Below are 24,780 nucleotides of genomic sequence, written 5' to 3' on the forward strand. Positions count from 1 at the left end.
AGAAAACCAAGACATAGCAAGTAAAATGCGAACCAGGAAGGCATTTAGAACATTGTGCTAACTTTTTTTCTTCCCTAAGATGCTGGGGAATAAGAAAAGTCAACTAAACATAAAGAACATCTCAGAATATCAAAGAGTTTTCAAATGAAGTCTTTTGCCGTTGGCAGTGGTGGTATTTTGAGACAGGTCTCATGTAGCCCAGACTAGCCTTGAACTCACTGAGTAGCCAAGGCTGTCTAATTCATGACCCTCCTGCTGTCACTTCTCAAGTGCGAGGGTTACAGGTGTTTACCCGTATCCAGCATCCAGCATCCAAGTGAGGCCTTCCGTCTGAGCCTCACGACAACATTGAGTCAGTGTGGGCTGGCTGCCTCCCTCACTACTTCCTAGTGGGCCTTGGCACAACCCGTTTAACTTCATTTTGCTTCATCTGTGAAACTGGGATGATAATAACAATAGTTACCTCATAGAGCCATTGGGAAATCCCTGGACTAATATATGTAAAGCTTTCAAAACACAGATTAGACCTATGAAGCCCTTAATAAGTGCTAACCATCAGCTCCACTGCTAGTGAAAGCCAGAATTGGTGCCCCCAATTTGTAGATAAGAAACACGGCTTCAAAATACCCACCTCTCTAGTCCAGTTGCCTCCCAAAAAGCAGCTCACTCATCCAACAAGCTCTGGTACCGGTATGTACACACACACACACACACACACACACACACACACACTGGGTGTGGGTGGATGAGGGAGTGAAGGGGAGAGGGGGCAGAGGAGGAGGGGAAAAGAGAGAGAGAGAGAGAGAGAGAGAGAGAGAGAGAGAGAGAGAGAGAGAGAGAGAGCACGCTAGCTCCTGGCAGGATATGTCTTGACAAGTTTCACCCTCTTTCTTGGGCCCCTTTGTTTTCTGTTCTCTATCACCCTGTGGAGTCCTGGCCATTCCGGCCACCCATGGCTGGTGAAGTCTTCTCCAGGAAGAGCATTCAGACCTTGCCTTCTGTGTCATGGCTGTAACTACAGAAGCTGGGCTTAAGCAGCACAGATAATGTCAACTTCTGAAAATGCCTTACCCACCTAATGATTAATGCATTTAAAGCAAAACCAGATTGGTGGGGAGATTCTGCCTTGTACCAACAGATAGTATCCTTAAGAATAAAAAAGGAAAAGGCACATATACTAGATGTTTTTCTTCCTCAGGGGGAGGAAGGTAGGGGTGTGTGTGTGTGTGTGTGTGTGTGTGTGTGTGTGTGTGTGTTCCAATCATAATACACAAATAAGGTCAAGGCTACTAAACAACAAATGACTTGAAAAACCAAGGAAGAGAGCTTTTCCTGTTTGTCCTCTCGAACCTTTCCTCCTCATGTGCTGCAAACCATGGAGCTGTTTCTAGCCATGCTTTAAAACGGTACCCTAACAAGTTAAAGCCCTTAATTCCTGGTCAGGACAGATCAAATTTTTCTCAAATTGGGATTTTTGGACACCTGGTAAAAAAGGTAAACAAACCCTAGATAAATACAGACTGCATTTTGCTTTAACTACAAAAAGGCTTTACTTTTAAACTCCTGAGAATTTCACACTCAGTATTTTTCGGGCAGCGTGGCTCACTTTTGAAATCCCAGCATCCAGGAGATTGAGGAATATGGTTTAGTTCAAGTTCTACGCTAGCCTGGGCTCCACACAGTGTGTTACAAGACTACAAAGCAAGACTGTTTCTAATAATAATAGTGTGTACCTTTTGGGTTTCTTCCCCCCCCCATAGTGGGGTATATGATTGAAGAAATATGAACAACTCAAATATAGTTCTAGAACATTAAACTCAAAAGAGGATAAGGGTGTGTGTAATAAAAATATGAATCATGTCTCATTTGCAGAGGAGCTCCATCGTGCTAGAAAATCAGTACCTGTCCTTATGAAATGATAGTATTCACAATGTCTAATCTGTTTTTAATTTCTAGTAACATTAAGGGAAGGCTTTTTCTGCAACAGAGGGAGAAGAAGTGTGATAACATGGTAATATGTCACATCCAACCTCAGCTCAGAAAACAGCTCAATTTGACCTGTGAATATTTTTGGTTGTGAGCCTAGCCTGTAATGACTGAGCCATCTCTCCAGCCTAATTTGTGAATGTTTTTAAAGTGCTTAGTATGTGCTGGAAGGTGGACACACGCAAATAAATAAAGTGGGCGGAGACGTAGAGAAGCAGAAAGGGTGTCCTGGAGGTGATTGCATCTACGCCGAGCTTTAAGGATGAAAGCACTTACCAGGCCCCAGGAAGAGAAGTCCATTCTAGGAGAGAACAGAAAACGGACAAAGCGCGACAGAGCAAGATGTGGGACCGAACCTAGAGGCATTTCAGTTCTGCAGCATAGGAAATGTGAGCAGGATAAAAGGGAAATAATGAGTGGGAACAACCCTGTATGCCACGACCTAAGCAGGGTAATGAGCGTTTGTTTGTTTCTAATCACTTTGGTGATTTATCAAGGTCAAAGTTTAAAAATATTTCTAAAAGAAAGTCTATTTCTAGGCCATCCTTTTGCTCATTCATTATCATAGTCAAGAAATATTTACCAAAACCCACCGTTTAGACTATAATACTATTCCAGACATCTTTCCTATGTGAAAGGACCTCGTATCTATTTAGCATTTGATAATTGTCTCACTTTGAGTTAGTATTTTACAATACACTTGCAGTAACAAGAAGGTAAGTCTTATTCTCTTATATCACAGAAGATGCTTAGAAGAGAACTTGAGTAATAAGCATGAAGGTGATACAAGACTCCAACTCAAGGCTAGTTCCAACACCGATAGACTTTGCATTATATAAGACAACACTGTGCCATTCCTACAAGCCCATAGTGTGGCAGATACCTACCATGACCACACTAAGGAAGCTAAGGCGAGAGAATCATAGTTTGAGGTCAACCTGAAGACCCTGTCTCAAGAGGCAAAGAGGGCTGCGGAAATGGTTCAGCAGTTACAGCTTGCCTTGCAAGCAAAAGGACCAGAATTCATCCTCAGAACACACATTAAGTCTGGGTGAGCAGGCTAGTAGCTTTGGAAGACAGGAGGTCCCAAGAACCAGCTGGCTAGTGAAACTACTTATATCGGCAAGCTGTGGGTTTAAGAGACACTACCTAAAGAGAATAAAGTAGAAGAGCAATCAAGGAAGATTTCTGACACCAACACAGGAATGCATACCTTCACGCACACACAAAAGCATACAGAATAAGCTCACCACATACACGAGAAGAAAAAAACAGAGAGAAATTAACTCCAAGTAGAAGACTGAAATACAAATAGTCAAAACCTAAGACAGACAAGGTCAATTCCCTAGGGAGCCACTGAGCAGTCCTGTGTGGGTGAAATAGAATCTTTCTGGTCACAATGACCACAGAAGGCATCCCAGAATAGATTTGACTAGAAGGGTGGGATTTCAGCAGATGAGCATGCAGGGCTGGGCAGGAAGAGAGGAACATTCCATGACAGCATTCAGAACTCAGACTCTGGTGACAACCAAAGTTCGAATGCCTGCTTGCACGGGGACAGAACACTTACCGGGGCAAGGCCTGGGTAAAGTCACCAAACGGCCTACACCTCGCTTTCTTTATTAAGTAAACGTGAAGGCAATAATATATTCCTTGTGTAAGGACTAAGAAATATAAAGTATTTGGGATAATGTCTAGTACACAGTAATCCCAGATAACACTGTAACAAGTAGTGAATATGTAAAAGGGATGGTAAGCAGTCCAGACAGGTCTCCAGTTCTCTGGGGTCCAAAAAGGTAAACATGGTTGAAATGATAGACTAGAAGCAGATGGAGGACAGAGAGCTGGCCTCTCTGTCCAGCAGGCTGTGGGTTCACCATTAGCAGAAAAGTCAACTCCACAGCCTTTGGAGAGATTCTCCCATGGGAGTCTCCAGCCTCCTGCTTGGCATCTGGCTCACTTTGGCCCCTTCTGTAGAGGTGTGACGCCCTGGGAACTGGTTTATAGGAAAATAGATATTGTCACTTGTCAGCAACACATGGACAAGACTTCTTTTTTCTCCACTGTACACTCTCTCCTAAAAATACAATAATGGCTGAGATAAAAATATTAACCCACCCCCTAGAGACAGTTTGTTTTCTGCTGTTTTTCATCATGGTTAAACCAATTTTCTAGAAACTAGTTTCAGGAACTCACAGCAATAGTCATAGCTTTTAAAACTTGGACATTCCTGGCTTTTATCTTTTTGTCTTCAAATTAATCTGATTTCTCACACAGGTTATTATAGTTCTTCATTTTTATATTATAATGAAAAGCAAATTGGGGATGTTCTGCCAACTAACGTTTGGTTATGATCATATATATGGGTACTGATGGTCATATATATATACATACATACATACATACATACATATATATATATATATATATATATATGGATACTTCATTTTTTAGTGACAAGAGTTTCATATAGCCTCAGCTGGCCTCAAAGTGGCTATAGAGCCAAGGATGGCCCTGAACCTCCCGACCCTCCTGCCCCACCTCCGAGAGTGTGAGGAGTACAGGCCTGCACTGTGCAGGTTAATGCAGTATTGGGAATCAAACTCGGGTACTGAGGATCACACCCACGGCTTTATGCATGTGAGGCAATCATTCTGTCTATCCTGCAAGTAAACTACACATCCTCTGCTCTAAAGTCTATGCTTTAAATATGTACAGTGATATCATGTCTCTTAAAACTTAAAAACAAAAGCTAGCTAGATGACATATGCCTATAATCCCAGCACTTAGGAGACAGAGGCAAGAAGATCATTGCAAGTTTGATGTAAAAAGACCCAGTTTCTTAACAAAACAAAATGATTCCATAAATTGCTTGAAACAAAGGAAAATGTATTAATTAATATAATTACTAAAATGTATAAAGTTTTATTGTTAGTAACATATAATGCTCACATTAAGACTAATAACCACATATTTAAAACACAAAAAAAATTCATATTAAAAGTTTAACTCTAAAATGTTACTGAGACATTGATTTTATGGATGTGTAGGCTTATAAAATATTAGTATAGAACATGTTTTAGTTATTTTGTTGTTGTTTTGGTTTTGTGAGACAGGGTTTCTCTATGTAACAGCCCTAGCTGTCCTGGAACTGGCTCTGTAGACCAGGCTGGCCTTGAACTCAGAGAGATCTGACTGTCTGGGATTAAAGGCATGCACCACCACCACCCAAGGAATAGGTTTTAAGAATGGAAATCTTGGGCTGGAGAGATGGCTTAGTGTAAGAGCTGCTCTTCCAGAGTTCAATTCCCAGCATTCACATGGTGGCTCACAACCATCTACAACAGGACCCGAAGCCCTCTTCTGGCACGCAGTTATTCATGCAGAGGATTCAGATATAAAGTCTAAATTTAAAACAAAAACTAAGCAAAATAAGCCAGTCACAAGTGGGTGAATACTGAATGATTCCACTTAATATGAGGTGCCTAGAGTTGGAGACAGAAAGTAGAGAAATGGTTGCCAGAAGCAGAAGTGAAGGATTGCTGTTTGGTGGGTACAAATGAAAATAGTTCAACGGATAGATGACTGGTAACAGTTGTAAACCAATGTCAATGCAGTTAATGACACTGAACTGTACACTGAAGAATTAGTATAACAAATCGTATGTGCATCTAATCAGTTAAAAAAGAAATGGGAGTTGCTACACAACGTCATCAAAGGTATTATTCTATAAACTTTTAAAGTTCTCATTATTTATTTTCAAACTAAATTCCTTCCAAAGTAACTTTCCAGGGTTCCAAGATTCTCCACTATGTAAAACTGTTCTCTTGAATTTTACTACTAGAAATCATACATCAACTGTTTTTCCTTTCAGCATGGTACAGTATTTTCCTAATGTAGCCATCAGAAGTCTAGAGTGTGAGGTAGACATGGCTCCCCAAAAGAAAGGAAGGGAAGCTCTACAGGGACCATACAGGCAGCTCAGTTTTCTGGAGCAGACAGTGGAATTTAAAAATCAGAACCTGAGAGCCAGCTGATGCTGAAAATATACCAAGCCAGGTCATAGCCTATAAACTTCACAAGGGCTTATCTTTGCCTTTCAGCCTGAGAGGTACAAAAATCAATGAGATCCCAAAGGGCTTCTCCTAAGGAAATTTCTGTCTCTATTCTTCCTAGAGAATGCCTGACATAGCAAAGCTAAGGAGTATTCATAAACACAGTTTCCAACCACTACTGTTTTGCCCAGCATGGCCTAGCGCCTAGCTTTATCACCGTCCCTCAGGGTCTTGAAACTCTGGTTGCTTGAATTTTTCCAAGAATGTCATTTTCTTCTAGGAGACCACCTTATTGCTGAGTCTCTATGTTCCGTAAATGAGGGAAGACAACAGCGTCTGCTTGAGGGTTTCACAGCAGCTTTTCACAAACCGATCATGTTTAAAGTCTCCCTGGGGAGGAAGGGGTGGAGGCTGGGAGCAAAGACACTTCAGGGAAAAGACCTTTGTTGGCATGCACTAGAAGCGTCTCAGCCCTCCCCTGAGAACAGGCTTGTTTAATTCCACCAATTGGCATTCCCAAGCACAAGTGCACACACAATATGACTAGAGTTGAAATTTCATCTCCAGCTACCAAAGAGTACCAAAAGACTTACACTGTTTTTGGCAATTGCTGGTGCTTTTCCTATCAGAATGTTCCAAATGTAATCCCAGATTTGGAAGGCTAAGGCAGGAAGATCACTGTGAGTTCAAGCCCAACAAATATATAGCAAGACCCTGTCTTTGTGGATGGATCGTTGTGAGTTTGAGGCCAGCCTGGTCAATACAGAGTTCAAGGACAGCCAGACTACATTGAGACACCATCTTAAAAAAAAAAAAAGAAAGAAAGAAAGAAAGAAAGAAAGAAAGAAAGAAAGAAAGAATGAATGAATGAAAAGAAGAAAGAAAAGGAAGGAAGGAAGGAGGGCCGTGTGTCAAAATAAAATAAAAAATGGTAACAATTTTACTTCTTAGTGGTGGAGGAAGTTGAAATTATAGAGGGGGGAGAACACCCTTGACACCTAATTAAAGAAGGACTTGGGGCATGCTGGCCAGTGCTAGGAATTCACCCACCCAGACCATCATCTTCATTCTACGTCCCATCCTTCACCACCATCCAGCGCTCAAATACCAGCAAGGATGCCAGCAGGCTACAGGTCAAATGAACCAGTTTCTAATCACGACTCTCATCAGGGCTGTCAAGAATTTCCAGAAATGCATGTATATGAAAGCACTTTATAAATTTGAAAAAGAAAAAGTCATGTGAAAAGACTAAGAACATTAGCGCTTGTGAGTTGGACACTGAAAGACATGAACTTTCCAAGGGAATCTAAACACCCACAAGGCAGAAACAATGGTGGTTTGTAAGAAGGCAGCCACACAGCAGACTGACTAAGGGGGCATTGCTCCTGCCCCTTACAACCACACTGGGGTAGGACTGATGCTCAGACCTCAGAAATTCCTCAGCGTGCATGCAAGCAGGTGCTTTTAAGGAGACACAAAATGGGGGAGAATCCAAATTTAGAGTCTACTTGATTCACACAATTCTGACTAAGAAGTAGGTAGACACATGCAACCCTATTTTCAGACAGTTTATCTACTCATACATTAAAGGAAATTAGTGTTCAAAGAGTAAGGGAGTTTTGCTGGTAGTGGTCTGTCTGGGTTTGTTTGGGGGGAGGGTTGTTTGGTTTTGTTGGTTTGATTTGATATGATTTGATTTGATTTTGTTTCTGGAACAGGATCTCCCTTTACTCTAGGCTAGCCTGCAATTCATTATGTAGTCCAGGCTGGCCTCAAATTCTCAGCAAACCTGCCACAGCCTCTAACATGCTAGGACTGCAAGCATAAGCCACCATGCCTGGCCAAAGGATTTAAGTGACAGGCACATGACACATTTGTTACTCCTCAACAAACTTAAACTGGAACGTGCTCCACTCCTACTCTGGTGCTCTGAGAGTAGACACTCCAATGCAGCCTGACTAGCTGGCAAGACAGACAGAAGGCTCCCTGAAGAAGGTAGATGAGTCTCACAGAGTGCATGAAACACTGGAGCTCGGCAGAGTGTAGAGGCTCACACCTGTATGCCCAGGCTTACAAGGCTGACTAAAGAAGACTTGTCACAGATCCAAGGCCAACCTGAGCTACAGAGTCAATTCCAGACTAGCCTGACCTACACACTGAGATCCTGTTTCTAAAAGGCAAAACAAACAAGACACAATGTTTTACAAAAAAAAAAAAAAAAAAGACGAAATTCTTATTTCTGATAGATGGTCAGGTAGTAAGCCACGTCGACAACCCTGACCTCAGGCCCTCTGAAGTCTCCCGCCAGAAGTATGGTTCTAAAATGTAAGCTCCAAAAGGGTCTGGAATTCTGTCTTCTTCGCTGATGTATAAAGTCCTAGAACACACACTCGGCATTCGATAAACAGTTAATAAATAAAACAAGGAAGTAAAGCTGCTAATTCTGATTGTGTGACCTTGAAAGGGCTTTTGACCCTCTCATGCCTCAGTTTCCTCATGTCCTCAAATGGCAAAACACTTCCTGAAGGGGTGTGACAATTACACCAGACCATTCATTGGGACGCGACGATGCACAAAATGAGCACCCAAAGAAGACTATTATCCTATCACTACTATTACCCATCACCTGATTTTTGCCTTAAGGATTTTTTTCCACCATGATCAGATGCTATTTCCACTGAGAAGACACAGAAGCCATAAAACTAATGCTACCTTCCGATCTGCTACCACCTAGCTGCGTGACCTTGAACAAACCTCTTCAGTTGTTCTATGTTCTCCTCAGCTGTAGACTGAGAGGACCAAACCAAATCGGTTCCCAAAGCACCTCCTCGAGATAGTAATCGGGGTCAGCCACCTACAAAATCCTAGTTCTAACTCCTGAATAGAGTCAATGGAAAAATAGTGACACAAAACAAAACAGTCGGTAGTCTGCAGGTGGAAGAGAAACTCCAAGTAGCTAACTGCATTACATCATCTCAGCAATATCTGTGAATATACAAAGTATTTAATTTTGAGGAAAAAAAAATCAGCAAATTCTGATACCTGTCAGCCCTGAACCTTCAAAAAAGAAAAAGAAAACAAACAAACAAAAAAAAAATGTAAAAACACTTTGTGCCTTAGTCAAACTGTGTGCTTCTGGAGAACCACCTGGCAAAATCAAAGTTAATATCACTCCCTCTGGCAACAGTTAGAAATAGAACACATTTTTTAAATGGCATATCTGGCCAAAACTGTAGTGGGGGCGGGCATTGCAAAAGCAGAAAGCATTGCATCTGGACAGGACATAGAGGCCAATGGCCATTGTTTACAAAAACAGGCTGGGATTATGATCAGTGACAAGGGGCCAAGACCTCAGTCATAACTCAAAATCATGCCTCTCTCAATTCCAATCCAACTGGAGCTATCATCAGTCAACTACCCCATCCTTGTAATAAAACTGACCAATATTTGCAGTCAAGTGGATTGAAGGTCCCTTAAAGCACCTCCTGCATTGACCAAACTGATAATATATACTTAAAAAAAAAAAAAAAAAAAAAAAAAGCCTGCAGACACAATGATGACTTCAAACTACCTTTCAACCTTCCAAGAAAAAAAGGGACTACCTATTTCACACTCTACCTCTAACCCACACCCAAGGCAATCATTCCAGGGGAGACATGGCCTTTCCCAAGTCCTCTAAGATAGGAAAAGGTCTCCTAGCATTGGTGCAGGGAAAGAAGGAGGGGCCCCTCCCTCTGTACCCTGAAACAAAGGAAAAACTCAGAGCTCCAACCATGTGGTGTAACATTCACGGCCACCCACCTCTCCTGCTTCCCAGCTAAGGTCTCAATGGGCTAGAGCCACATGGCTCTTCCCAGTGACTGGTCAGGAAGGGGCAGTGCCTACACAAACACAGGCTAGGGCTCCTTCACCCGCAGGCTGGATAAGGAAAAGCTATTTGGGTATGGGCTTCGATTTGAGAAGCCAATTTGAGCACGCGGGGAGCAAGCACTTGGTTCCCCCAGGTCTACAACTCTGCCTTAGCCCTTCACATCTTTGCTGAAAGGGGAATGGATCTTTAGAAGCATGTTATTCTGGGGCTGCGGTGGCAACACAGGGACAGGGGGGTTAGACAATTATGCCTTCCCATTTTCCAGGTTCAGCACCACTCTGAAACCCCAAACAGCTCAACTCCCTCAGGGTTAGGTGAGGATGGAAATGACTTGCTATGGTCTTCTTTCTGGCCTGTGATTGTATGCAGGGTGACCATGGGCCAGGCAAGTACAAGCTGCACCCAATATGGCTAAGGTCTCCCTGAATCCAGCGTTGTGGCAAACCCCCACGCTTTAATACAGTGCACCAGAAAAAGCCCGCCTCTCCCAGGTCTCTCCAAATGATACACCTTCTCAAGGTTGCCTTTCTGTCTGGACTCTTCTTCAACCTTTGAAATAAACACCTGTCAGATTTCAGCTGTCCTTCAAGGAAGCCTGACTCAAGACACCCAAAGGCGAATTGCAGCTTTTTTTCCTCTCTCCGGAGAGCCTCCGGCCCCTCCCCCACCGGGCCTTTGGGGAAATGCTGCCAAAAATAATGGACAGCCCCACAAAGATGCTCCTAAAGCCCACTCCCAGTGCCCGTGGCACCTGACACTGTTGAGCATTCCAAGGCTCCGACCCACCTATGAAAACCACCTCTGGGGTCAACTTGCCATCTGCTCCACCCAAGACACGAACGCCCTGAAAATTGGGGTGGAAACACATGCCTCCTCACCAGTCTACAGAGCATATGCTAATTTAAAAAATTCTTACCTTTGACCTGAGTATCGTACTCTGCGATGATCTCCTTATCCTTTTTGAATTTGGCTGGAGACGTCATGTTTTCCTTCTTTCTTCCAAATCCGAACTGTCAATTGATAGATCCACGAGAAAAATCCAACCACCGAAATCAATTTCTCCAAGGCCACTTCTCCCACGGGCAGAGAAAGCCCCCGCGGTGGTCTCCAGAGCTCCGGGGGAACACGGGCGGCAGGATGGGTAGCCGGCTACCACACACACATGCAGACTGTGGGCGCTGAGGCCGGCGGGGAAAGGGGTGGTGGCGGCAGCGGCGGCTGGCTTATGTACTAAAGCCCTAGCCACAGCCGCAGCATTAGCCAGAACTGCAGCGCCCTGAGGCTGGCCTGGGGTCTGACATCAACGACACTGGCGGGGAGTGGAAGTCCTTCCGCACAACATGGTGTAAGGGATGCGGGGGTGTGGACGCGCCCAGTCGTGTCCCCGGGAGGGAGTGGGATTGTCTCAGGGTGCCAAGGGAAGGCTAGGCGTGCTTCTCGGTTGTGTGTGTGTGTGTGTGTGTGTGTGTGTGTGTGTGTGTGTGTGTGTGTGGTACCAGCTCAAAGATGCTGCAAATCAAATCCCAAAAGGGTGCCGCTGCAGCGCGGAGTGGATCGGAAGTCGTTTGCTCCGGTTCACTAGCCTGTAAATGCAAAAAAAAAAGGGGGGAGGGGGCGATCAGTCCTAGGGCAGATCCTAATCGCAACAGGGGTGGGGTCGGGGATGACACTCGGAGTCCAGCTTTGGCTCATTCATCTTGGCCTAACACCGCCCGTTCAGCCCAAAGACCCGGCGTGGCGAGGCAGGGAGAAAGCAGCTCCCTCGGGATTGTTTTAAGGCAGAAAGAGAACACTTTGGAGCAGCCGGCAGCAGCGCGTGCTCCGGGCGGGGACTGCGGCGGGAAAGCAGAGCTGGGGACTGCGGCATCTGTGCAATCTCTCCCCTGCCCAGCTAATCCAAGAGGGGCTCTCCCGCCGAGCCCGCGACGCGGCCCCTGACCCCCCGCTAGGGCACCTCCCAGACACCTACAGGATCAATGGATCAATACCAGAGGGGACGTACCAGACGGCCACAACTTTTCTTCCCTTCCCGACCCTCCTCCCAGTTGTTTTGTTTTTGGTAACTAGCTTCTCCTGGCAGCAAAGCCGGGGAAGCGCGGGGGGGGAGCGGCCGCTGCAGGAAGGGCCCGCTCCGCACGGGACATCCAGGAAAACAATGTGGTCGGCAGAAGCAGGAAACGGGCTAGAGGCGAGGGTCTAAGCCGGGAAAACCCGGGAATAGGGGGAGGCGGAAAGCGGCAGTCGCCTCCCACAAGGCAGGGGCGAGGGTGCCTCGAAATGGCACCCCCAATAGTTTTTGCACACCCCACCCCAAGCCCAGCGATCACAAATACCGCACCCAATCCCAGTCGGGTGGGAGGCATCAGAGACAGTCGCTGCGGGAGGCGGCGGCAGGGAGGCTGAAGGGAAGGGAAGGGCTCCAGCGCTGCAGCGGGCCCCTGCCTCCTAGGCCGCCCGGTCCCCGCCGGCGCACGGGCGGCTCCAGGCAGTGTCGCCTACTCCCGGCGGCTGGAGGAAGGGCCGCGCGCAGGAAGAGCGAGCTAGCTGAGGCCGCGCGGGGCGGGCGGGCGGGCAGGAAGCGGGAGGCGGGCGTGAGGTGGGGTCCCGAGTCGGGAGAGAGCACGGGCCAGCACGGGCGGCCCGAGCGTGCACAGCCAGAGAGGGCGCCGAGCGAGAAGACGGCTCTGGGGGCAAAGTAGCGGGAGAGGCCGCGGTGGGCTGCGGCACCAAGTGCAGGGTGTTGGCAACTTTGGGGACCCGCATGAGGTTTGGATATGGGAGCGGGTGGCGAGCCCCGGGAGACAAGGCTGCAGGGCCAGACGGAGAGAGAGCCCCGCGAGCCCTGAGGGGCGCCCCATCTTTTCGGGTCTTGGGCTGCCAGCCAAGGCTGGGCGACCAGGGACGAGGCCAGCGGACCGTTACGGCGAGGCCCCGCGGTGGACCCGGCCAGCCGTGTGCAAAGGGGCTGCGGGAGGGCGGTGTCGCCGCGAGAGGACAGTGCGCTGCGATGCAGGGATGGGCGGGGAGATGAGCAGTCCTGGGAAGTATTATGGGCTGCGCTGGGGGGATCTGGAGGGTCGCGGGCCCAGGAGGGCGGTGTGAGGACCGTGGGCGGCGGCACCGCCGAGAGCAGCAGCAGCAGCAGCAGCATCCGCGCCGTGTCCACCCGCCCAGTCCGGGTTTGTTCAGTCCGGGCAGCAGCCAGGCAAACGGAGAGGGAAGGGGGAAGGAGCCTTTACCTGGCTCTGCCGCGACGGGTCCCAGGCCCCAGGTTCCGCTTCCCACTTAGCGATCTCCTCCCCGCCACCCTCTTCTACGCAGTTCGGCCCCCCGGTTCCCTAAGGAGACTCGGCCAACTCCGCAAGACCCCGCCGGGAAGCAGAGCCCACCCCCCTTGCCAATCAGCACCGGCTCTCTATCGACCGATGGGGCCTCTGGCCAATAGGAGTAAGGGATCCCTTCGAAGCCAGGAGTAGGGGCGGGGCTGACGGAACTTGGAGGTGTGGCGAGCACTGGCTGCCCAGGCGCAGTCCCAGAGTGAGCTCCTCCCCAGCCTGTGGAACCCTAAAGTAGAACTGATGGGCGGGGTAGCATGGACCCGACAGCCAAACACAAACTTGCAAGGGACGACGAGACCAATCGGATCGGGGGAAGGAGGGAGGGCGTCTTAGCCAATGAGCAGTAGAGGACCGCAGAGTACCTACCAATAAGAAACTCGGGGTGTGTCTTCCAAGTTCACAGGGAGGGGGGAAAGGAGGGTGTGCCCGAGCGGATGCTGGCCAAATGGACGTAGAGGCCGAGCCACGCTCGACCAATCAGAGGGCCGATCTGGCCTCGGCACCGTTACTGGGGAGAGGCCCCTGAGCCTTCCAATGTGGGGCTGCGGCCCAATCTAGTCCTCCCAATCCGTGCTCGGCGCCGGCGATTCAAACTGACAGCGGGTTAGAAAACGCAGAGAAAGCGGAAGAAAGAGCAAAGCCCGGCGTGCTCGGTGACGGACCCCGGCGCGGACCCAGCCTCGCCCCCCCCCCACTCCATCCACCACCACTCGCACACTCCGGAGCGGCCGCAGCCGGCAGAGACCCCTCCACCCCCGAGGGCGGCAAGTGCGCGAGCCGAGGGATCGAGGACGCAGGGAGCCGTGGTGCGAGCAGGGGGCCCCGCGGGCGGCCGAGCTCGGAGACGGGGGGCGCATGTCCAGGGGCCGAGGGGCCTTGAACCCCGCGAAGGGGCCGCGTGGAGCCCAGCAGGGATCGCGGCGCTCTGCGGGCGGGCGGGGCTCGCCCTGGGAGTGCTCAGAGGGGCGAGGCTTTCCAGGGAAGCCGGCCCGGGAACTGGGGAATCGCCGAATTCGGGGGCGGGAGCTGCAGAGCAGAGGACTCTCGGAGACCACAGAAAAGTGCAAGCTGGCTTAAAGTTTCCCTTCAACTCTATTTGTCTCCCCTCCCCCACCTCAAGTTCCATCCCTTCCCTCCCTCCCCCCCACCCAAGGCAAAAGGAAGTACAATTTTCTCTCCCACTCAATAAATACTAATTTTACCTTCCCACCCGGAAAACAGAACTCTCTTCCTAATTTTAGAGCTTAGAGAGAACTCAAGACCTCCCGATTTGGTTGCTAACCTGGTGGAATCCAAAGCACGAACGGTTTTCCTTGTTTCCCCCTTTGCCAAATTCTGTACCTCGTTCTACGTGGGACACTATGTCTGCCAACAGCTGTACTTTCAAGGACCGATGCGTGTCCATCCTTTGTTGCAAATTCTGTAAGCAAGTTCTCAGCTGTAGGGGAATGAAGGCTGTTTTGCTGGCCGATACTGACATAGACCTTTATTCTACAGACATCCCTCCTACCGAGTAAGTCCACTGGGTAGCCCTTTAACTAACTGGGCAGTAGATGGCATGGATCCCTGGGAGTCAAGGTTGTCATTTGGTGTTCCAGCCATTCCCAACAGTCTGATGATTCCCTTGGAGTTTATCTAAGTGGGCAGACTGTCTGGACAAAGTCTGTGGTTTACCCAAAGTGGTCAGCACTGAGGTCATGCTTCTAGGCACTTAAAGTCACGTGACCGCGCATCCCAGAAGTTGGCTCTGAAGCTCAGTGCCTTATCCAAATACGCTTCCTCACTGAAACAAGTCTTTAACGGTCACTTGGAAAGAAGTGGGTAATAATTCATTCAAAGTGAAATTCATGATAAATAATGATATTAAATTTGAACGTTTTAAAATATAGGCAAGTAAAGACATATAGCCTATTCACCCATTGAAACTTTTTTGTATTGGCTAGCATGTAGTCATTACAGAGATAAATGGGATAATATTTTGTGTATGTGCACTTGAGTGGTACCAAAAAAAAAAAAAAGGCACTAAATGCTAAAATCGTAGAGCCTAATATCCCAAAGGTTCTAGGATCCATCTGTTGTTTTAGTTAGACATGCTACACGCAAATATGAAATATTCTTCCATCTTTTATAATGGCTGTGGACATAAGGAAGTCTTGGGTGAGTTATTACATGTTATAGTATAGAATCATGTTCTTTGCCTTGCTTACTTTTCTTTGTTGTAGTTATAGTCACATTGGATTCATGTGCTAAGATATGTGTGAATCAGTGAGCACATTGTTATTATTACTTTTTTCATTGTGTGGTGTGTGTGTGTGTGTGTGTGTGTGTGTGTGTGTGTGTGTGTGTGTTTGAAGAGGGCTGGGTATGTACAGATGCCCTCGGAGGCTAGAGGTGTCTGCAGAGGGCAGTTGTGAGTTGCATGATGTGGGTGCTGCAAACTGAACTCCAGTCCTCTGCAGGAGCTTAAACACTGACCCATCTCTCCAGCTATCAAAGATTGTTTTTTAGTAGAAAATTTGCCAAATGTTTATGGTGATCACAAATTATTACCCAACCCTTACAAAAATGTGCTATAGTTATATTTTAGAGTCTAGTTTCTGTTCTGTAAGATAGAATTCTAGAAATATAGGTCAGTGGTAGAGCAATGGTAGTGTGATTGCCTAGCATTTGTAAGATCCTAAGTCCCACCCATAATCACACACACACACACACACATTTCTTTTAAAGTGGGAATATAAGGCAAGTTTTTATCTTTTTTTCAGAATTCAAATCTTTAGTATATTTGACTGTCTGTAAACTTCTTTTTTATCCTCCAGCACTGTGGATTTCATTGGAAGATGCTATTTCACTGGAATCTGCAAATGTAAACTGAAGGACGTCGCATGTTTAAAATGGTAATTTGTGGCACTGTTGTAGATAACCTGAATTTGGAAGGTAGATATTGACACCAAAACCCACAGAAGATTCTGAAAGCTGTATCTGGCATTGATGTAACTCAGATAATGAGCCACTGAAAGAAAATTTGTGTCTTAGATCTATTTTTTAATTATATTTATTTATGTATCTATTTATCTATGTGCATGGATATGGGTATATATAGCATGTGTGTGTGTGTGTCGTGGCACATGTGTAGAGGTCAGCGGACAACTTGTGGGAATTGGTTCTCTCTTACCAGGAATTAAACTCGGGTCCTCAGGCTTTAGAAGCAAGAGCTTTTACCCACTGAGTCATCTTGCCAGTCCTAGAATTGTTGTTTTAAAAGAGTCTTTGTAATAGTTTTCAAATACTATTTGTAGTTCTTCAAAGTGTGTACACAAATATCTGCTCCCCAATAATCCTATGTAATCTAAGAGGTAACAATGGGATTTGCACTCATAAATCAGGGAGCAGAGGAGACAGCTCGACTGGTAAAGAGCTTGCAGCAGAAATAGGATCTGCACTTGAGCTGGGTGTGGTGGCATGCACTTACAGTCCCAGCTGGAGACAGGAGCATCTGTGGGGTTCCCTCACCAGCCTGCTGAGCCCAACTAACAAGCCTCAGATTTCAGTGAGAGACCCCTCTCAGAAAAGGCAGAAGGCTCCTGAAGATCTACACCCCAAGTTGACTTGTGTTTTTTTTACACACATGCACATAATCATGCCACTGATTATACCACATCACACCTGAACTCTGGCCTGTCCTTGTTCTCTGCATGCTCTTGATTAAACACCTCAAACCTCTAAAGCCCTAAAACTTAGTTCCTGGGGAAAAAAAAAAAAAAAAAAAACAAAAAAAAAACAATTCTCTTTTGAGACAGGATCTTTCTCTGTAACTCAAGCTGGTCTTGAACTCACTATATTCTAGGCAGTTTTCCTATCCCAACTGTCTGCTTCCTAAATAGCCGGCAGCTGCTACCCAAATAACTGACTCACAGACTTAATATAAATTATAAATGCTCGGCCAATAGCTCAGGCTTGTCACTAACTAGCTCTTATAACTTACCCATTTCTATTCGTCTCTGTGCTGCCCCCAGGCTCATGGCTTTTACCTCTATCCCATTTTGTGTGACCGATACATTCTTTGTCTGGCTGGTAACTCCTCCCTTTATTCTTAGTTTGGCTTTCCTGCCTAACTTTACCCTGTTCAGTTATTGGCCAGTCAGCTTGTTTATTAAACCGATCATAGTGACATATATAGAAGGAGTATAACACGGCACTATATATACAACCCAGGATAACCTCTAATTTCCGGTAACCCTCTTGCCTCAGCCACTGAGCTCTGGGATTATAGACATGGACTGCCATACCCCAACTCCTTATTTAATTTCTAGCGTCACCCCTTCCTCTCCCTCACCCTTCCCTGCTTCCCTCCATCCCTCCCTTCCTTCATATTTTTTTTTTAAACAATCTCCTTATGTAGACAGTCATGGTGTGAATTTCCTATAGAGTTGGAATCGGCCTCCAATTCATCCTGCTTCAGCCTCTCCTAAGTGCTGGGATCACACATACGCCACCATGCTTGGCTCTTCCATTTCTCTCTTAATATTCCTATTTTTTATGAAGATAGGAATTAAAGAGCATTTAGCCTCTAAAGTTGTGAGTTAGAAATGAATTGCTAACGTTAAAAGTCTTCGTGAAATGTAAGTGAAACATAGGTGAGAGCTATTACTGTTATCCTTTGAGAGGTGAGCGAGTTTGTGTCACTTCATCACAGACAGAAGTTGGGAGTTTTTAAATGGGGTTGGTTTACAAATTAGCAGATCATAATGTGTTGGTGGCTGTTTAAACTTTCCAATTCCAGTTCGCAGTAGGTACTGACGACCTACTGTGTGCCGGTCACTGCTCTCAGGGGTGGAAACCCAAGATATCCATGAGACAGTTACTGGCCCCTGCACTGAATAGTCTGGTGGAAACATGATCATTCAGTCTGACAGTAGGTTAAATAAGATATTTACTATAGTGGGAAGTACTACAGAGAAAATAACAGCATCTGATAGCGAATATCAGAAACCGAGAAAGCAAGTAAGAGTTGTATTAGATACCACCGTGAAGGAAGCTGTCTCACAAAGACGTAAACACTGGGTTTGAGCCCTAAGTATAAGAAGAATATACTTGGCAGAGGGAATGGTACATGCAAAGATCCATGGCAGGAAAAAGTTTAACATGTTCTTTGAAAATGTTAAACTTTTTGGCCAGTGAGAAGCCATTAAAGGGGTTGGCAAAGGAGCAGAATGAGCCAATCAATAGAACCCCACTGAGATGTTTGTGACATGAAAACAGGGGCTTGGTTTTGTCCATAGATTCTTAGCACCAGAACAATGCCCAGCATATAGTAGATGCTCAACAGATATTAATTCCATGAGTAAGTGGATGGGTAAATGAATGAAAGTAGGTGGTAGTGAAATGTGTAAATTCTTGGAGCTTAGCCTTACAAATAACTGTCAGTCTTGGCCCAAGAGCAACTTTGGTTTTCACTCACTTGCCTGCTGAGTGTGTTGTGATTAGAAGGCATGCCGGCATTCATTATAGTAGCCTTTGTAGAGCTCCCAGAAGTAACTGGCTCCCAAATCTCACAAGGTACAGAGCTATAGTAAGAATTTTTTTTTGCAGGGTGATGGTGGTACAAACCTTGAGAGGCAGAGGCAGGCGGATCTCTGTGAGTTCAAGGCCAGCCTGGTCTATAGAGTGAGTTCCAGGACAGCCAGAGCTACACAAAGAAGCCCTGTCTGAAAAACAAAAAGAAAAAAAAAGAAAGAATGAATGAATGAATGAAAAAGGAAAGAAGGAAGGGAAAAAGAATTTCCACCATCAAGCTATTAGCAACGTATGGTGCCATTTAAAAAAAAAGGAACAAAACATTCCCTGTGTGTTCACTATAGTTAGCACAAGACTCATGAAAAGAAAAGAGAAACTTGGTGATCTGCTGAAGACAATCAACCCATTTTCAACTCTCTGTGGGCTGGAGATTTGCTTCCTTTCTGAATTCCTCCAAAACCACTGCAACTAAATGGGAGTTACCATCTTACGTTTAGTCTAAACGACCCATGCCCTCACCCCTCACCTACCTCCCACTTTGTTGAAGCAATTTTTAAGAGTTTGAGCCTATAAAAACTCACCTTGTCATAGTCCCTAAGCTATGGAAATTCTTTACCCATAGATATGAATTTATTTAACATATTTTCTATGTATAGCACATCAGTTTTGAGTACTTTCCATAAGAAATCACATCCCAAAGCTAACTTCCAAAGAGTATGAATGAAATAGTAGAGCAAAGAAATGTGCAAATACATTAGTATTGCCTCAAAGACTGTGGGTATTGTGGGTACTGTCAGAGTAAGCTCCCCTGTCACAGCCAGCAACAGGCCACTCAGAGGAAGCTGAAACTTCAGGGTCTGTTTACAATAGCAGACAGATGCTTCTGTGGCCAGCTGCTACCTACTACTACAGGTGTTATCTACTAACAGTTACTTTTTCTTTCTTTTTAAAGTGGGAACATTGTAGGCTATCATGTGATTGTTCCATGTAGTTCCTGCCTTCTTTCCTGCAACAATGGACATTTCTGGATGTTTCACAGCCAGGCGGTTTATGGCATTAACAGACTAGACTCCACTGGTAAGAAACAACTGGTGTATACATTTCCTTGTAACAGTTCTGTGTCAGTACCTGAGTGGAACCCCCTGAAACCTTATCAGCTAGAGTGAAACCTTGGGTCGGCAAGAGTAAAACCCTGGTCTGCTTTCATGCACACATTCAGTTATGAAACTGTCAGCCAAAACTCATCGCCACTTACTGCTGAATTGAGGGAAGGCTTCAGACTTCTCTGAATGTCCTGGGCTTCGCTGTTGTTGGAACAGTCACACTAGGCAGCCCAGGCTGCCTCCGTCACATACCCTGATTACAGAGAGCTTTTAAAGACAGCATATGGATAGTCAAGGGCATGTGTGCATACATACATGTGTGGAAAGAAAGGAGGAAAGGGGCCTGCCAGGGAAGTGAGGGATGGGAAGAGCTGAGTAGCCTCTTTCTGGTGATTCTTTGAAATAAATACATCTCAGGAACTAGAGGGAGGGCTTAGTGGTTAAGAGCCTTGCTGCTCTTGCAGAGGACCAGGGTTTAGTTCTCAGCATCCACAATAGGCATCACATAACTGTCTGTAATTCCAGTTCCAGAAGTCTGATACCTTCTCATTTCCACAGGCACCTGGATGCTTGTGGTGAGTATGCAGACAAGTAGGCAAGCACACATATGCATAAAACAAAAGCTAATAAATTTAAGTTATTTATTTATATTTATACTTATGTACATTTATGTTACAATAGAATTATATTTAAGGAAAATGTTTAATATTTAATATATGCTATGCAAATTATGTTAGTAAGAAAGTGCTGGAGCCTAGGGAGATAGAAAACTCAGTGGGTAAGGCACAAGGCTGAAGGCTTGAGTTTAGACCCCCATCACCCATGAACAAGCCAGGCATGACTGAGTGTACCCATAACCCCCTTCACTGGGGGACAGAAACAGGACCTCCCTGGCAATCAACCTAGCCAAAATAGCAAGCTTCAAGTTCAGTGAAAGACAGTCTCAAGGACATAAGTAGAGAGAGTAATACAACAAAACACTCAGTGTCCTCCTCTGACCTCTGCACACATACATGTGTGGACATACATATAGAAGGAAAGTATATTATAGCCAGGCAGTGGTGGTGCACACCTTTAATCCCAGCACTTGGGAGACAGAGGCAGGTGGATCTCAGTGAGTTCAAGGCCAGGCTGGTCTACAAAGCAAGTTCCAGGACAGCAAGGACTGTCTTGAAAACCTGTCTTGAAAAACCAAAAAAAAAAAAAAAAAGTATATTATAGATTTTAAAAATCTTTATTAGATCTTATTTACAGTGTAGTGTGTATGTGTGTGAGAGAGACAGAGACAGAGAGAGATGCTTTATAGACCAAGAGATCATGAATGTCAAGCTAGGTTGTCAAGGGTTTTAAACCCTCCAATTATGCATGTGATTTTAAGACTGATTATTATTATTATTTAAATAGCCTGGGATTCAACAGTGGCTCTCAATCCATCACTTTGGCTTTTTAATTTAAAACTATGTATGTTAAGATGGCCATTTTCAAGCAAGGACCCCTCTAACTCCCCTAAGTAAAATACAGGCTCCTACTTTAGGCTTTTCACTGAAGATCTGTCTCCCATGGGACACATTAAAGAGAGTTTCTGCTTTGATACTGTTTTTCCTGCTTCACCAGATTCAAAACACAGGGTGGAGATTTTTTCAGTTTTGATTTACTTTAAAATATTGGTCAATTTTTCAAACATAAAAGGGCATTCTTTCATTTGCCCTGACTCTAATCCATGAGAAACAGATGTAGCACAGGATTTCCCTCCTCCTCAACAGAGAGGAAGATGACTCTTCAGTCAGATCCAGTCCCCTCATTTGTTCTCCTTTGAACTGATTGTGCTAAGTTGCTTCATAGTTCCTGAGTTCAAACTCCAAATAACTCGAACTTCTCCTTAGTAACTCTTAATATTGTGATTTAAAGTAAGATTTATTTCCTAGATGCTTGTCAAAGGGAGCATTCTAATGGCTATGGAACTGTCCTTGAGTCACCTGAATAATTTACACCAAAGGAATGGATGCGGGAGTTGTACAACATTCTAGAATATTCAGCATGAAAGTTCTCTAAGAAGGCTGTGTTAGCCTACACATAGAAACCCAATCTCCCAGAGCTTTCCCAAATACACTTGGGAAATCTCAGGTCAGGTTCCCTAGAACATCCCAAAGGTATGGGGCTCTCCATTTTCCTTTATGGATTCTAATTTTCATTTTGATTTGGCCTAACAACTCCTTGCTGTCTGGTCAGCCCCTCAGCACGGATTCCCACAAGCAGATCCCCATTTATTCCTGGGATGGGAATTAGGAAATGTTTTTATCCTAAGCAATTCAGACATGAAGCCACTATAGAAAATATCTATGTATTCTGTCACTTCAAATAAGGACTAACTCCTTGCCTGATTAGATTGCAATGTCTCTGTCAAACAAGGTAAACTTGTTTATTCCCACTCCTTCCAACCATGTTCCTGTCTCTTTTGGTGCTGAGGCACATCAGGCCGAGAAACAGCAGGCCATATTTCCAACATATTTTAAAAGAGTTAAACAGACAAGATGGCTCAAGATGGCTCAGCAGGTGAAAGCATTTTCTGCACAAGGCTGATGGACTGAGTTCCATCCCAGCGAGAGGTGGAGGTGGAGAATTGCTTGGCAGTTCACATACTGGCATGGTATATGAAACAAAGACCCTGCCTCAACAAGGCAGTCTCCATTCTCTCCCCATACTACACAGCACGCATACATATGCTTCCCGCTGGTTAAATTAAAAACAAAAGATTTCCAATGAAACGCTCTACAGAAGAAAAAAAAGTAAATGAGCTAAATCCATACCACATGTCAAACAGGCAAAACTCAGAAATAAGGTGAACGAGATTACTTAGAAAAATACGTACAGTATAGTACCATTCCTAACATCTTAGCCACTTAGAAATAACATGAATGAGATAAATTCAAAAAATATGTGTGGTATAATGCCACTCTATAAAAATTTTAGGCAGATGTAGTGGCACATGCTTGTAATCTCAACACTTGCAAAGTAGAAATTCAAGAGTCCAAGGTCATCCTCAGCTACATAATGAGGTAGAGGCTAGAACTTAAGAAACAAACTCAATTTTAGATAACAAAACAGTAGTAGCTATTTCTACAGTTGTGAATACTTGTAGTAAAAATGCTGATGTGGCAGAAGCTGAATTCAAACCAGTCTCCAAGCCCTGGTTCATTCTATGCCACCGTGTGGCCTCTATCCCAGTGTAGAGTGGAAACACAGAGCTGGTGAGTCTTCCTTTTGCTCATACCACCAGCTAAACAGCTTGAGATGGTCTCAAGACAGCTTTTTATTCTCTCCTAATTTATGACTTTTAGTCATCTCATTATCCTCAGTATATTTGGCCTAGTCCTATACACCTGTGCAGGTTCTTTGATATGAAATCTGGTTATTCTCCATCAGTGCTGTTTTAGATTACTTTGTTATAGTGACTCCCTAAAGTCTACAGCTCCACCTTTATAGCATGTAATCTAAAGCCCACAGCCTTTAGGAAACCGAATTATAACTGGCTGCTTTAACCTCAATGTACTGAGATTAAACCTAGGGCCTCCCACTTCCTAGGCAAGGACTCCACCACTCAGCTAGCTTACTATTTGAAGCCTTACTTCTTGAGACATTGTCTCAGCTGGCCTTGAACTTGCAATCCTTCTGCCTCAGTCACCTCCAACAGCTGGGATTATAGCTATGCCACCAGGCCCTTCTTGTCTTGATCAGATAAAAAGGCACTCGATCTAAAAGAATCTCTGTGTGTGTGTGTGTGTGTGTGTGTGTGTGTGTGTGTGTGTGTGTGTGTGGTGTTTTTCAAAATGTAGAGTATGAATGTCATTGGGTAGCTGGAGGCAGGGTTGGAGCAGATGGAACTCCAGAGTTCCTTTTGAGCTCTGAGAGTCTAACATTCAAGCTCTTGCTTAAAAGAATGCTCATGTTTTAGATGGATAGCATTAGATGGTTTTATTTGTAAGACATCCTTCCCTGCCATTGTCTCGTTATGCCATAGTTCATAAGAGAAGCTTGGCATATAAAGTTTCATGTCATATTCTGAATTGTAGTAGTAAGCACTAAAGAATTTTACGGCCTCTTATTTTCAGGTGTAAACTTCCTACTTTGGGGCAACTTGCCAGAGACAGAAGAATGTACAGATGAAGATCTGTTAGAAATTTCAGCAGAAGAGTATATTCGATGAATGGATTATGATGGATATGTAATGTTTTATAGTTTTTCTATTTAAAATATTTAATCAGCTGATTTTAACATTGCCAATAAAGATTTGCCAGTGTTTTTTTTAAAAATGGAGCATTTACTATTTTATTTGTGATTTAAATTAATTATCTCAATTTAACTCAAGCCAATTCTTTTCTTCTATTTCTACTGTTCCTTCTCCCATTCCCCTCTGCCCAGGATTGGTATATTCTTGACTTCTAAGAGAAAATTTCAGCTGTCTCAGCTGTCTTCCAAAAGGAGAGGTTTTTCTACAACTTGATGCTAGATAATACGATTCTGAATGAGAACATTAATACCCACTCCTATATCAGCTACACAAAATATGCAGCTCAATTGAATTTAATAAGGATTTAAAAAAAAAGAGCAGGCTGTCAGGTTTCCATGGGTACTCGTTCTCATATGCTGTATTGGTAATGTCTGTTTAATGTGGAAAATGGTGTTAGACATGAGTTTGTCAGAAAGTTATCAATGAATGTTGTTTAGCAATGCTAATTATTTACATTCTCCTAAAGCCATTACAGATATTATGCCTTGAGAGCCAGATACAACCAACTTTCACCTTTAAGCTATCCATTCCGTAGGTATTTTTCTGTGAACTAGCAAATTCCAGTTGAGTATTCTAGGTCCAAAACATATGATAGGAAAACAACTAAAGAAGTGATTGTTTAACC

At 44.9% G+C, this 24,780-nt stretch overlaps 2 protein-coding genes across 5 annotated transcripts in view; one reads left to right on the forward strand and one right to left on the reverse strand.

The window, feature by feature from the left end:
- Srgap2 (SLIT-ROBO Rho GTPase activating protein 2) overlaps positions 1-11,365 on the reverse strand; it is a 205,438-nt gene extending 194,073 nt beyond the window's left edge. For 3 of the 4 annotated variants that reach the window (XM_051204128.1, XM_051204127.1, XM_051204129.1), the window contains exon 1: positions 10,829-11,365. In XM_051204128.1, coding sequence (XP_051060085.1) covers positions 10,829-10,895 — 67 coding nt within the window. In that variant the 5' untranslated portion in view covers positions 10,896-11,365. The remainder of the gene's footprint in view (positions 1-10,828) is intronic. The other variant, XM_051204130.1, reaches the window with a different exon arrangement.
- Positions 11,366-14,378: 3,013 nt separating this feature from the next.
- Positions 14,379-24,176, forward strand: Fam72a (family with sequence similarity 72 member A). The gene is made up of 4 exons (XM_051203953.1): positions 14,379-14,763; positions 16,067-16,144; positions 19,717-19,841; positions 23,977-24,176. Exons 1-4 carry the CDS (start codon positions 14,612-14,614, stop codon positions 24,069-24,071), a joined length of 450 nt encoding a protein of 149 aa, XP_051059910.1. The 5' UTR covers positions 14,379-14,611; the 3' UTR covers positions 24,072-24,176.
- Positions 24,177-24,780: the final 604 nt, after the last annotated feature.

This window comes from Phodopus roborovskii, unplaced genomic scaffold, assembly GCF_943737965.1.
Source record: "Phodopus roborovskii unplaced genomic scaffold, PHOROB, whole genome shotgun sequence".
Lineage (NCBI taxonomy): Eukaryota > Metazoa > Chordata > Mammalia > Rodentia > Cricetidae > Phodopus > Phodopus roborovskii.

Excerpts from the sequence above, each read along its gene's own strand:
- Fam72a (XM_051203953.1), top strand. The coding sequence starts at position 14,612 with ATGTCTGCCAACAGCTGTACTTTCAAGGACCGATGCGTGTCCATCCTT. Across the intron at positions 14,764-16,066 it reads ACAGACATCCCTCCTACCGA|CACTGTGGATTTCATTGGAA; the intron begins GTAAGTCCACTG and ends TTTATCCTCCAG. Across the intron at positions 16,145-19,716 it reads GACGTCGCATGTTTAAAATG|TGGGAACATTGTAGGCTATC; the intron begins GTAATTTGTGGC and ends TTCTTTTTAAAG.